General features: G+C 38.1%; 1 protein-coding gene across 3 annotated transcripts in view; it reads right to left on the reverse strand.

Annotated features, from left to right (window-relative positions):
* Positions 1-4,119, reverse strand: part of TMA16 (translation machinery associated 16 homolog) — an 84,742-nt gene extending 80,623 nt beyond the window's left edge. For 2 of the 3 annotated variants that reach the window (XM_053901158.1, XM_019441089.2), the window contains exon 1: positions 3,983-4,119. In XM_053901158.1, the coding sequence (XP_053757133.1) occupies positions 3,983-3,985 (3 nt within the window). In that variant the 5' untranslated portion in view covers positions 3,986-4,119. The remainder of the gene's footprint in view (positions 1-3,982) is intronic. The other variant, XM_019441088.2, reaches the window with a different exon arrangement.
* Between the last annotated feature and the right edge of the window lie 10,338 nt (positions 4,120-14,457).

A 14,457-nucleotide genomic window follows, 5' to 3' on the forward strand; every position in this document is an offset into this window, starting at 1 on the left:
CTCATACAGGGGCACCTGGGTGACTCAGTCCATTAAGGGCCCAACTCTTGATTTCGCCTCACGTCATGATCTCACAGTTCACAGGATTGAGCCCATCATCAGGCTCTGCACTGACAGCATGGAGCTTGCTTGGGATTCTCTCTCTCCCTCTCTCTCTCTCTGCCCCTTCCTGGTGCACACACACTCTCTCTCCGTCTCTCTCAAAATAAGTAAGTAAACTTTAAAAGAAAAAATAAGTAAATTCATATAATTCAGTAGGAAAAAGAAAACCCCACAATCAGATTTAAAAATGGGCAAAGGAAAAAAAATAAAAATAAAAAAATAAAATAAATAAAAATGGGCAAAGGATGTTTTTCCAAAAATACACAAATGGCCAACAGGGACTTGAAAAGGTGCTCAACGTCACTAATCATCAGGGAAATGGACATCAAAACCCCAATAAAATATCATTCCACATGTGTTAGAATGGTTGTTATCAAAAAGACAAGAGATAATAAGTGGTGGAAAAGATGTGGAGAAAAGGGAAAACTTGCACACTGTTGGTAGGAATGAAAACGGATACAGCCACTATAGAAAATAGCAGAGAGGCTCCTCAAAAACTTAAAAATACAACTACCGTATGATCCAGCAATCCTACTTTTGGGTATATATCCAAGGAAATTAAATCACTATTTTGAAGAGGTATCTGCACCTCTATTGACTAAAGCCTTATTTATCATAGCCAAGCCACTGGAACAACCTAAGTCTGTCAGCAAATGAATGAATAAAATGTGATGCGTGTGTGTCTGTATGTATACGTATATGTACATACACATATATACACATATGTGTATGTATACATACATATGTATGTACATATGTATGTATATATACATATACAATGGAATTATCAATCAGTCATAAAAAGGAAATCCTGCCATTTGTGACAATATCCTGCCATTTGTGAAACTTCAAAGCACTATCCTGACAGCTAAGTCAGGGAGAAAAAGACAAATACTGTATGATCTTACATATATGTGGAATCCAAAAAAAACAAACCTCATAGAAACAGAAAGTACACTGGTGGTTGCCAGGGGCTGAGGTTGGGGGAAATGTATGAAGGTGGTCAATAGGTATAAACTTCCAGTTACAAGATGAGTAAGTTCTTGAGATCAAACATACAGCATGGTTACTATCGCTAACAATACTGTATTGCGCACTTGAAACTTGCTTAAAGAGTAAATCTTCAAAGTTGTAGCTATGTGATATGTTAACTAAATTTATTGTGGTAGTTATTTCACAATATATATCAAATCATAACACTGTACGTCTTAAACTTATACAATGTTATAAATCAATTATATCTCAATGCACCTGGAAAAAAAAAAGTTACCAAGATTTAGTAAGCTGATTTGTTGCTACAGCTTACATTTATAGGTGAGTCCAAAAGTACACAATTCGTGTCGTTAAGGAATATGTATGTAGTCACTAACAGTTAAGGCCCACAGTAATATGTAAAGATAAATCAAGGAGGATAACAGCATACTTTTAAATGTTTTATAATCTAGCTAGGGAGAAAAACAAGCACACTTTTAAACTTTACAACAGGTTTATATAAAAAGGAATATACCTATGAGTGTCTTCTGTATAGTATACACCAAACTAGTAACTTTTAGTATGCTAAAACTTTTTTAAAACGCAGAATTAAGAAGTGTTGTATGGGGCGCCTGGGTGGCTCAGTCGGTTAAGCGGCCAACTTCGGCTCAGGTCATGATCTCGCGGTCCGTGAGTTCGAGCCCCACGTCGGGCTCTGTGCTGACAGCTCAGAGCCTGGAGCCTGTTTCAGATTCTGTGTCTCCCTCTCTCTGACCCACCCCCGTTCATGCTCTGTCTCTCTCTGTCTCAAAAAAATAAATAAACGTTATAAAAAAAAAAAAAGAAGTGTTGTGTGGGATCAATTAGTTGAAAAAGACTGTTTATATTAGTTGAACTAAGCTTTGACATAAGAAAAAGATACGAATTTGTAAAGCTCCAGGACAGGTTCAAAATAAGAAAAAAATGAACAAAGTAACAAAAGTGGACTACAAGCTCTACTGCTATCATTTACTACTATTACTAAAGTTAATTATAACAACTACATTTACTAAGTGCCAGACATTGGGCTAAGTGGCTTACATTTAATTTTCACAACAACTCTTATGAAGTAGTTACTATGATTATTCCAATTTAATAGATGGGGCAACTGAGACTTAGAAGGGTTAAGTAATTTCGCCAAGATCAAAATTCAGCAAAGACAAGTGCCAAACTCAGTCGTCTGGTACTCCATAACCCACATTCCAAGCTGTACTGAAAGAAGTTTAGAGTAACTGATATAAAAAGATGGAGGGGCGCCTAGTTGGCTCAGTTGGTTAAGCGACCACCCTGGGTTCAGGTCATGATCTCACGGTTCACGGGTTCCAGCCCTATGTTGGGCTCTGCGAGGACAGCTCAGAGCCTGGAGCCTGCTTTGGATTCTGTGTCTCCTGCTTTCCCTGCCCCTCCCCCACCTGCACTCTGTCTCTCTCAAAAACTAATAAAACATTAAAACAAATTTTCTTTAAAGAGGGAAAACCTCCAATGCCAAGCTGACTTTAAACTCAAGAAAGGACACAGCACAGCCACTGGTGATATATCAGAAAAATGAAAAGGCAGGGAATATGCCCATGAAAGCAGATTTATATGCCATTCTTTTGATTCATATGACAAGGCAATATCCTCCTGATACAGCCTGATAAAACTGAAATTCTCAGAGTCAAGGACAACTATACTCAAATGCCAACCAACCCCCAATCACTCACACACCATCATATCATCAGTGCTTTAACATTCCACTCTGAAATGGAAAGGCTATGAAAGAAAATTATAAAGAGTTGGTGCACAGAGGCGAAAAGACTAAATTTATGCAAATACAAACGTGTATAATCTAAAGCAAATAAACCATACAGATGTGAAAGACAAAAATGACATGCATACAATGAAAAAAAGAACATAGGACAAGACATTGTGGCCAGAGTATCCTAACTTTTCATCAGATTATAAACTTTTTTATGCTGTTGTTTTTATTAAAAACTGGTCAAAAAGGCATATTTATAAAGCATTTTCCTATTCAAGAATTACTCTACTGAACAGAAGTTAAAAAAGAAAAGGCAAGAAGAAACAACAGTTTTGGAATACAACGAACGTTAAGTGGGAACTATAAACAAAAGGGAATTATAAATACAAAATTTAAATACCGTTTACTCGAGGGGCTCCTAGGGGTTGGTTACAGGTTCAAGTAAAAGAAACATACAGGCTTTCAGAAGTTTTATTTCTTAAACTAGATAATGAATAAACCAGAGTTTCTTATATTGCTAATCTTTATACTTTACTATGTTAATGTGAACATTTTTTTTGCATCTACTCAATTTTTAGTAAAAACAACAGAACAGTTCGAGATTCCTGGTGGGACGGGGGAGGGGGGTACGGGTGCAGGGGGGCACGGGGCGGGGGATGGAAACAGGATTTGCGGAGCAAGGACGTCACTCAAGGGCGCGAATGGACGCCAAGAAGAGAAGATTGAGCCTAACTAAATAGTCTAGACCAGCAAGAGGTGGCACAAGTGTGTGGAGGCAACACTTTCTCAAGTTTTGCTTACCTTCCCCCCCCCCCCCCCATCCATGCTCCCGCCCCCCACATTTTGGCAAGAAAATGTGTAAACGTGAGTCTTTTCCCTTTCCTCGAGGGAGCAGGGCGCTCTATGAACACTTCGGAACCCAGAAGTTAAACTTTAAAGCCCAGACCCTGGGCCGGGCACCTGCCTCGGGGCTGCCCAGCCCAGCACCCCCTACCCGGGTGTACTGGGTAATAAAACCACTTAGCTACTTCCCCTCTCCCGGTTTTCCAAGACTGCCCCCTTCCCTCCCGCCTGCCTGACGGGAGTCTTCCAGAGAGCCAAGCGGGTTCAGGGGAGCGGGAGGGGGCCCACCATGGTGACGTCCTCACGGCCCCGGAGAACCTCCGCAGCCCAGACCCGGGAAACCTCACCAACAGTCGCAGCAGCTCAGAGAAAAACTCCAGCTTAAACACACGTGGTTGCCGGAGAAGACTGGGGCGGAACCGACCGGAAAGGGAGGGGTAAGTACGGTTCTCTAAAACTTCCCCGGGAACCAACACCAAGTCTTTTTATCCCGTGTTGGACTTCTCAGCCCTGGACCCGCCGACAGCCGGCCCGAGTGTTTGCGAGGAGCAGTGGGAGGGAGTTTGGGGCGGGCGGGGAAACCTGGTCCGGCGCCCAGTGTGAGGCCTGGCATTTGAGCTGGGCTCGCCAATGCTGGAAGCTGCTGGCTAGCGGCGTCCCAGGCCCTGGATCTCGGACATCATCTGCCCTGATGTACACCCCCACCCCCGCCACCACCTAAACAGCCCCGTCGAAAGAGTCTCTTCTCTTGGAGGTTCCTCACTGAGGAACTCAGCCACTGAGGTTGGCTGCCTCCCGATTAAACTGTTAGGAGATGGCACGCGTCCTAGTGTGGCAAAAGGCCCTCTGCCCACCTAAGTTACCTTGAGCAAGCCTTTTTCCGCACTGAGTCTTTGTTCACCCATTAAGGGACCTTTCCACATATCCAAGGCTCCTTCCAACCCAGTTTTTCTGTTTTCTTCTCACAATGTGTAAGGGTCTTTCTTTTACGTGTATTTTGTCAGGACTCCACAGATTGTAGACATTCAACAAATACTTGTCTACTGTGTGCCAGGCTTTAGGAATACTTCCCGTCAATATTCCTGCTCTCACTCAGCTCGTATTTCCGTGCAATGTGTTAGTAAATTAGCTAATTATTCATTCATCAATATATACAATTATTATTATCTCAAATGGTATAATTACCCTGAAGAAAATGAAGATGGTGGGGTAGCAGGAGAGCTGTTTTACACGTGATGGTCTCTGAAATCCTCTTTTGAAAATGGGAGTTGAGCAGAGACTGATACTAAAGAAAAATAATTATTCAAGAGGCTTGGGGATACAGCTTGGTCAAATGGGAATTTATAGCCAAGGAGCAGGGTGAGAGGGTTAGTGGATGGAGAATTAGTAAGAGGAAACATCAGGGGTAAGGGGGCATTCTGGCTAAACCAACCTTCCAAGATTATTGTGTAGTGACTGCAGGGTGATCAGACATCACCTGGAAGATGGTGGAGGATCAGGAGCCTGATTAGATATAGATATCAAGGTTAATCAGATATGGAGGACTGGGGATTCTGGCTAGACTGACTTTCTTGCTAAAATTGGACAATGCAGAGAGCAGGAAATCTAAAATTCCAAGCCTAGATGAAAAAGAGTTTGAAGAGCCTGAGTAGACTTTGGTCAAGGAGAGAATCTTGTAACTTGAATGAAAAGAGAAGACTAAGCGTGGGAAGAAGCCACAGGCAAGGTGAAGTTGGGTGTGCCTAGATACATGTGTGTAGATGTATGTATTTGATCAACAAATATATCCATTTAAAAATATATAGATTAAATTATAAGCAAGAATTTGTAACCAGAGGATCTATGAATCTAGCGACAAGGCATTTTCATATGGCTCTTAAGTGCGTGAAAGTGCATTTTGTGTGAATCTACACCATGAAGGTCACCCTTGCAATATATGCTATGGAGACAATAATCTATTGATGACTCCAGTTAATCCAAATCATTTATAGTTTATTTCTGTGCACTAACCATTTCCTATGATACAACTTATACCCTCTCTACCCCATTCCCTGAGTCCAGCCCAGTGCCAGTCAGCTTCCTGAGATCTATGTTACTGCCAATCCAATAAGCATTCAGTTCTTACTCTGGCTCTTTCACCTGTTACTAATTGTTTATTGATCACATAATCTATACCTGCTCCTACCCCTTCGCTAAATTTCAAATTGTCAACAACTCAACAAACCATATATCCTGAGATTTTTTTTCATTTTAATTTGGGTTTTGAAAATAAAAGACTTATTTTTTTCCGTATTCAGACTCAACCTCTAAATAATACTGATTATGGGCAAGACATCACATCCAAAATATTCTGTAGCAAATGCAAAAGTGAGCTATACAAAGGCTAAAAATAACAACAATAACTGGGGCACCTGGGTGGCTCAGTTGGTTAAGCCTCCAACTTTTGATTTTCACTCAGGTCATGATGTCACAGTTCATGGGATCAAGTTCGCTGTCAGGCTCCACACTGACAGCCTGGACCCTGCTTGGAATTCTCTCTCCCTCTCTCTCTGCCCCTGCCCCACTCATGTGCTCTCTCTTCTTCTCTCTCTCAAATAGTACATAAACTTTATGAAAAAGAACAATGATGACTAACATTTGGTCATAATGTGTATATATACCACTGTGCTAAGCAGAATGAATCTCTCCATATCTTCCCTCCAATTCAATATTCCCACCACCCAATAACCACTGTAGATAGTTTAGAGGAATCTTTAGGGAAAATTTTCTGTGCTTTAACAAATATACTGAGAGATGTGTAAGTGTGTGTGTGTGTGTGTGTGTAAGGGTTAAATAATGACTACTACTAGATAGTGATACAATAAGAACACATGTATAATTTCTACAGCAACCACTAAAATAATAGAAAAAGGCCACTAATACAATAGAATCAGGATATATAACTTTGAATAGGATACAAAAAAGTAGAGAAAATAAATGGAATGATTAAAAAATATTCAGACAATTCAAAGCAAGGAAAAAAGGGGAAAAAGAAACATTAAACCATAGGGAAAATAGAAACCAAAAATATGGTGGTCGAGGTAAATCCATATAACAATAACTATTGACTAACTGCTCCCAATGAAAAAATAAATATTTCATATTGGATTTAAAACATACGACCATGTCCTGTTTTTAAGAGATATATCTAAAATATCAGGAAACAGAACAATTAAAAATCAAAAATGGAAGGACATATGCTAATTAAATACTAAAAGAATGCTAGTATAGATATATTAATGTCATACAAAATAGAAAAAAATATTATTGTAGTTAGAGGTCACTTCTTAATGATAAAAAGTTTCCATTGTAAGTTTATATTTACTTGGTACTATAGCCCCAAGTATGTAATGGAAAAACTGATAAAATTTCAAGGAGTAGTAGAAAAATGAATTGCCTTATTGGGAAATTACCTTTTTCAAATATTAATTGAACAAGATGATAAAATATTAACAATGATTTGAAAAACTTGACCACAACACAATTTGAACTAATAGATCTGTTCAGAATACTGCTTCCAGTGCTTGTAAGAACACATATGTTTTCAAACAGATATTAAATAGTTATCAAAATGATCATATATTGGGCCAAAGACAAGTGTAAACAAATTTGAAAGGATTGAAGTCCTACAGAATGTGTTCTCTAACCACCATGCAATTAAACTAGAAATTAACAAGAAGATAGCAATTCCCATACATTCAGAAATTAAGATGTATACTTCCAAATAAATTATATGTTAAAGAAGAAATCATAATGGATATTAGAAAATATTTGGGGTATGGGGCTCTTGGAATGCTCAGTCGGTTAAGCATCCAACTCTTGGTATCAGTTTAGGTTGTCATCTCGTGGTCGTGAGATGGAGCCCAGCATCGGGCTATAAGCTGAGAGTAGAGCCTACTCGGGATTCTCTCAACCTGTCTCTCCAATCGTCCCCTGCTTGCTCTCTCTCTCTCTTTCTCTCTCGCTCTCCCAAAATAAATAAACTTAAAAAGAAAAAAAAGAAAATGTTTTGGGCCGAACAATAACAAAAATACTATGTAACCAAATTTGTGAGATACATCTAAAGCAGTTATTAGCTCTTTTACTATAAGTAGTAGAGCCTCAGTAAGAATATTAGAGAAGAAAGGCTGAAAATTAATTAACTAATCCATATCAAGAGGCCAGAAAAGGAACAACAAAAGAAAATCAAGTCAGAAGCTAAAATAGAATAATGAGCAGAAATTATTAATATGTATATACATAGTTGAGATCAGAAAGATCAAAATTTGTTTCCTTTTAAAGAATAATAAAATTGAGGGTCACCTGGGTGGCTCAGTTGGCTAAGCGTCCGAATTTGGCTCGGGTCATGATCTCATGGTTCGTGGGTTCGAGCCCTGCATCAGGATTTGTGCTGACAGCTCAGAGCCTGAAGCCTGCTTTGGCATCTGTGTCTCCCTCCCTCTCTGTTCCTTGCCTGTTCATGCTCTGTATCTCTCTCTCTCTCTCTCTCAAAAATAAATAAAACATTTTTAAAAAGTTAAAAAAGAATAATAAATTTGATACATTCCTGCAGGATTACTCAAAAATAATTAGAAACGATATAATTAACCAATATCAGAATTAAAACAAGGTAACATTACTTCAGATCATGCGAGCATAAGAGGATACTATGACCAAAAATCTTAAATAAAATGGACATATTCTTAGAAAAAAGATATAACCTATCAAAATGGATGCAGAGGAATAAAAAACGTGAATAGTCCCATTATCATTTTTAAAAATGCTTACTCACATAACTTCCCACATTAAAACTAAAGGCTCAGATGTTTTAGATTTTATAACTGTATACAAATAGGGATAGAATAGCACTTCCTTAACCTGATAAAAATGTGCATTAGTACTAGCGATAGTGGGCATCATTGTCTTATTCCTGATCTCAAGAGAAAGCTTTGTTTAACCATTTTGGAAAACCCCTTTGGCAGTAGCTAAAAAGTTGAAATGTGTACCTCCTCTAATCCAGCATTGTCATTCCCAAATGCATGTACTAGGAACTCTGACATACATATCTCGGGATATGTATACAAACTTTTCATAGCAGTATTGCTCATAATAGCCCAAACTGGAAAAAAAAAAAAAAAACTTAATTGTTCATTAACAAAAGGACAGAAAAGTAGACAGTGGTAAATTCCATATAGCAAACGAAATGAACAAATTACAACTATGCTTAAACACGGATAAGTGTTTAATCATAGTGTAAACAATAAAGATAAAATGATGCATACAGTAAAATTCCATTTATAAAATCAAAAAACAGACAAAATGAGCTACATTCCAGTTTTCATAGATACTCTCATAAGTGGCCAGTGATGTTTCGTACCCTCAGTGGTGGTTATCTTGATGTTTGCTTTATAATTTTTCTTTACGTGTCACATTTATGTTTCATCCACATGTATGTTTGTAAGCTATACTTTCACTGCAAGAGGTGTTAAAAGACATTTTAAGCATAAATATATTACTCCATCATCTCTTGAATCCATTATTACTGTTAAGAAGTCTCATGTTGGTCTAATTTTTGTTCCTTTGTGAGTGGCTCTCTTTTCTGTATGGGATCTTTTAATAATTTTTGTTGACTTTGCTCTGCAATTTCACTATAGTGTATCAAGGTATTGGTATTTCTTTGTATATCTTGGTACTCTATGGCCCTTTCAATTTCCTTTTGGGATGTGTTATCTGAATATTGATATTCTCCAGATCCTTTAGCCTTCTTTTATATCTTCTATTTCTTTATTAATTTCTGTTGCCCCTGGGTGAGTTCCTAATTTGGTCTTTCAGTTTACTATTTTGTTCTTTGCTATAATCATCCTGCTATTTAGTCCATCTACTGACCTCTTCATTTCAACTCTTATTTTTAAAATATATATAATGTATCTAACGTGTGTGTGTGTGTGTGTGTGTATATATATATACATATACATATAATTTTTAAAGTAATTTCTTATCCTTTTGATTTGTCACCATATTCTTCCTCAACTCTTTTGAGTATATATTGTGGTCATTTAAAAGTATTGGTTCATCCGATCCAATTACTGTGCTTAATGTGGCATGTGTTGTTCAATTTAATTTTTTTTAATTTTTTTGATGTTTATTTATTCTTTAGAGAGAGAGAGAACGAGTGGGTGAGGGGCAGAGAGAGAAGGAGACACAGAATCTGAAGCAGGCTCCAGGCTCTCAGCTGTCAGCACAGAGCCCGACACGCAGCTCGAACTCAGGAGCCGTGAGATCATGGCCTAAGCCAAAGTTGGACGCTTAACCTACTGAGCCACCCAAGCGCCCCAAATTTAGTTATTTTTAAAATTCTTTTCTAGCACCTGTACTCCTCAGGTATGTCTTTTTCTTGAACCTGTGGCATCACATTTCACTGATGGAATCAGCTCTCCTATCCTGTAATGTGTATTGGGGAAGTGCTGAAAGGCATATTCTTAAATGTGTCCTTCTTGGAAAATTTGAGAACAAGGACGGTCAAATCTCAGAAGAGAGAGTTCCAGGGACAGCAGAACCTTTGCTGACAGGAGCACAGGAGGTGTGAAGGTGCGAAGGCATTGGCGTTCCTGCACCCGCTTTCATCAGCTCCTTACATTAGCTGGGCTCTGTCTTCTCTGCCAGTGCCTCACACTGTCGGGAGGCCAGTGATGTTCCACATTAGAAGGTGAAGTCAGAGAGACAGGAGCTAAAATTACAAGCTCTCCAGATCCTCCCCCAGCTGCCACAGATGTCCTCTTCACGGGCGACTGCTGTGTTCTCTGCCCGCCTCCCACCTCATCACTTGCTAGTTCCCATCCTCCGTGAGGGTTTTCACAGTTGTGATTTTACTTCCAACTGCCAATTCCTTCCTGTTTCTGCTGTTTTTCAGGGTTGATTTAGGAGTAGGCCTATGCTATTTTATGATTTAATCCTACTTATTTTTAGAAGTACTGATTATATTAGCAAAATTAGCCTTTTGTTACATATGATGTAATTTTTCTCTTGACCTGTTTGTGACAATGTTTGCTGGAGAGAAATTATAAAATGTCTTTCAAAAGGGAGTTAGTTGTTATGTAAATGGTTTAAAGATGGCCCCTGTATAAAGGGCCTTTTTGTTTTTACCTTTACAGTAGGCTGGGACCTGGTAACTCAAAAGCCTGATGGTGCCAAACTCAAATTTTAATGCATCCAGTTGTATGACACATGGTTCCCCAAAGAGAGATTTTTAGCCATTTAGAGCCTCCTTGCTTTGCATACCCAAGCATCACCCAACATCTGTTAGCCACAGGTAAGATAAATCCTGGAGCTGTAAAGACCCCAAGGTACCCTGTCCTTCAGAGTTCTTGAACTTAGAGTCTTCCCACATGCTGGTGATTGACACTAGACACTCCCAGACACTCCTTTTCCAAATCCTTCCTCTAAGCCTCCTGTCCCCACCTCTGGGTAGGAATCTTAAACTCCAAAGTCTTCTGGGGTCAGAGTGGTAATGTCGCTGTAGTAGAGAGTGGTGCAGTCTGGGCTATAGTTATCTGGAGATTATCTGCCCCATACAAGGGGCATATAAAATACCGGCCAGAGGCTACGAACAGGTAAGTGGAGTGAGACTTACCCTCCAACCATAAACAACTAGCAAACTAGACAAACTATACAAACTTGCGTAGACTGGAAAACAGACAGTCCAGAACTGTCATCCCTAAAGAAGAGAAACGAGTGAACCATATCATCTTCTTGAAGGCCCTTTCCAGACAGTGTTGCAGGGAAGGCTATCTTACACAGAGCAAGGCAATTTGTGGAGGTAAGGGAAGAGAGACTGGAGCTCCAGAGGGCTGAATTGGCTAGAATTTTGGAGGGAGTATGCTAACAAGAAGGGAAATGCCTGGAGAAAGACCTCCAGCCATCTTCAAAGGTATATCTTTGCATAAGGTAGATTTCCAAAATGCCAGGAAAGTGACAACTTGAGAGCAATAAATCAAATAGTTCCCAGAGCTCACATAAGGCTGAGATACATCTGAGTCTTGACCAACTGAGGTGGGGAGTCCATGTTGGCACTCAGGGCATTCAGTGGAGAACCCCCAGAGAGGCTAGGCTTTTGTGGGAAATTCACCAGAGTGAAGCATATTCTGTATCGATCTGCCTTAACAAACTTAAAATTCTTAAGATTACCAGGCTTCCTGATAGAATAAACTCCAACACTCTTTGAAAGACGTTAACAAAGTAAAATCTAGCCCTGCAAAATAATGTCCACCATTTAAAAATAATGAATTGTTAGCTATTTCAAAAAGCAGAACAGAAAAAAAAAATCAGTCACAAAAAACAGATTAAAAAGACAGCGATAATGGACTTAGCAGAGAAACTCTTTATTTTTCCCCTTAACTTTACTGAGATATAATTGACAAAATTGTATAAGTTTAAGGTATACAATGTAATAATTTAATACGCAGTATATAATGTGAAATGATTACCACAGTAAGGTTAGGATTTACTTTCCTAACTATGTTATTGCCTGCTCCCTCCTCCCCCAAATAAGAACTCTATACACTATGGGAAAAGCATCATAGGCAAAAATACCACCAACCATTATTTTCAAAACAATAATTCAATTAGGGAGAGCACCAAGAATCTTATTGCCTTAACACAAGTAACTTTTCCTCACTTGCTCTGGTAGTCAGCCTCTAAACTAACCAGATTCAAACAATGGAAGAAAAAAGATGAAGTCAGCATGTGTGCCTTTCTTTTATATAATTCCATTTTGACAGAATTCAACAGTTCAGATATCCGTGAAACATCAATGTTTCTAACCTCTAAATAATAAATAACTCACTCTCAACGCAACAAGAATGTGTATTTTCACAAATCACTGTGGAGCTCCGAAGTAATCACTATATTTGTTTTATTTTCTCTACTGCAGGCTGGTAGAAATTCTACTTACCAGTTCCTGCTATTTTAACTTTCCCTCCATAGCTATTTGTATGAGTGATCCTCCTAGGCTTTCTCTTCATTTGAAGTGCACACTACAACAAATACTTTTCCATACCATGAGAAAAGAGTTATAGCAGAACATTTAAACAAATTTAAAATGATACATTTTATTTACGTTTAACATACTTGGAATCAGGGGTCAAAACCTGCAGCCTGAAGATACATTTTTTCGGTTTCCGTGGTTTTTTTGTCCAACAAAACGTTCACAATTTTTTTTTCAAATTTCAGTGCCTTCAGGTGGGCTTATATTCCCCAGTTTGCCATAAACCACTCCAATCTTCTTACTTTATATCCAACATTCATGTACTATTCACGGTACCTCCTGGCCCATGAGGCACTTGGGTTTGCCAAGCTCTACTTTGTGTGAATAAGCCAAAATTAATAAATAATTTCTTCCTATTTCAGAAGACTTTTGACTATCTTCCAAAATGACCTCTAAAATGAGTGATGGAATTTTTCCAAGACAACTGAATTTTTAACATGTTGGCTTAAAATTTTTTGGCAGAACTTTTGTCAGTAATAGCCGCTTCTAAATGGAGAAAAGAGAATGTGGTATCATTGCTTTGATTTATTTGACTAAATTGTGTTCACAGCCACATTGGGTGATTTTGCATAATCAAATTGTTCATACTTTCTACTTATATTGCTATTTTCAGTTGTATGTTTTAAAATATATTTTGAAAGATTATAATGCTTAAAGAAAATATTAATTTATATATAACTTTTCAGACTTCCTTTTAAAAAATCTCACAATCCTTTAAAACATTTTACAGATAATTTATAAAATATTATTTTCTATGTTGTATAAAAATCCACACAACCTCACTGAATAACAAGGGGAAATTCACCATCTACGGTATTAAATCTCCAAAACCACATTCTTTTCTTAACAAAACTGACCTATACTAATATTAATAACTTTCTATTTAATACTTTGAGAAATAGTTGTGCAATATTGTTAAATGAATGGAAACATTGAGGAACTTGAAAAAAATGTTGAGTAGTTCCTAAATCTCTCATGTTTTCTTTGTGTGAGCGCTGCCTCATAGACCATTTTTATGCTATGTTGTTTACCAATTCTTTGGATTTATTAGAGCTCTCCTCAACCAAAATAATGGTGAGCTACCGTTGTTTGTATTAATTGCTTTCCTGTCTGACCTTAGCAGTGTGCTGTTATGATGCTGTGAAAACTTTTTGTCTCTAATTCCCATATTGCTCTCAGCCTAATCAAAGCTGTTTTTATTTTCTCTTCCTTTATTTGTCTAAAAAAGATAAACAAACACTAATTTGCAAAGAGCATGGGGAGTGATGAATCCAAGATGACCTTAAGGACTTTTCCAACTCCAGCATTCCTTCAGCAGATCTTAAGATCTAGTTAATGTCATACTATATGGTTTACTCTAATATGTATCCTTAAAATTTTAAATGATAGAATTAGTTCAAATGGCAAATAATATTTAAAGTGTTTATCTGAGAAGGGCGCCTGGGTGGCTCAGTCCGTTAGCATCCGACTTCAATTCAGATGATGGTCTCACGGTTTGTGAGTTCAAGTTTCTTGTAGGGCACTGTGCTGACATCTCAGAGCCTGGAGGCTGCTTTGGAGTCTGTATCTCCCTCTCTCTGCCCCTCCCCTGCTCGTGCTCTCTGTCTCTCTCAAAATAAACATTTAAAAACAAAAATAAATAAATAAATAAATAAATAAATAAATAAATAAAATGTTTAGCTGAGATATAATGTAAGAGATA

The sequence above is a fragment of the Panthera pardus genome, unplaced genomic scaffold, assembly GCF_024362965.1.
Source record: "Panthera pardus isolate Hobbes unplaced genomic scaffold, ASM2436296v1 HiC_scaffold_13, whole genome shotgun sequence".
Taxonomy (NCBI): Eukaryota; Metazoa; Chordata; class Mammalia; order Carnivora; family Felidae; genus Panthera; species Panthera pardus.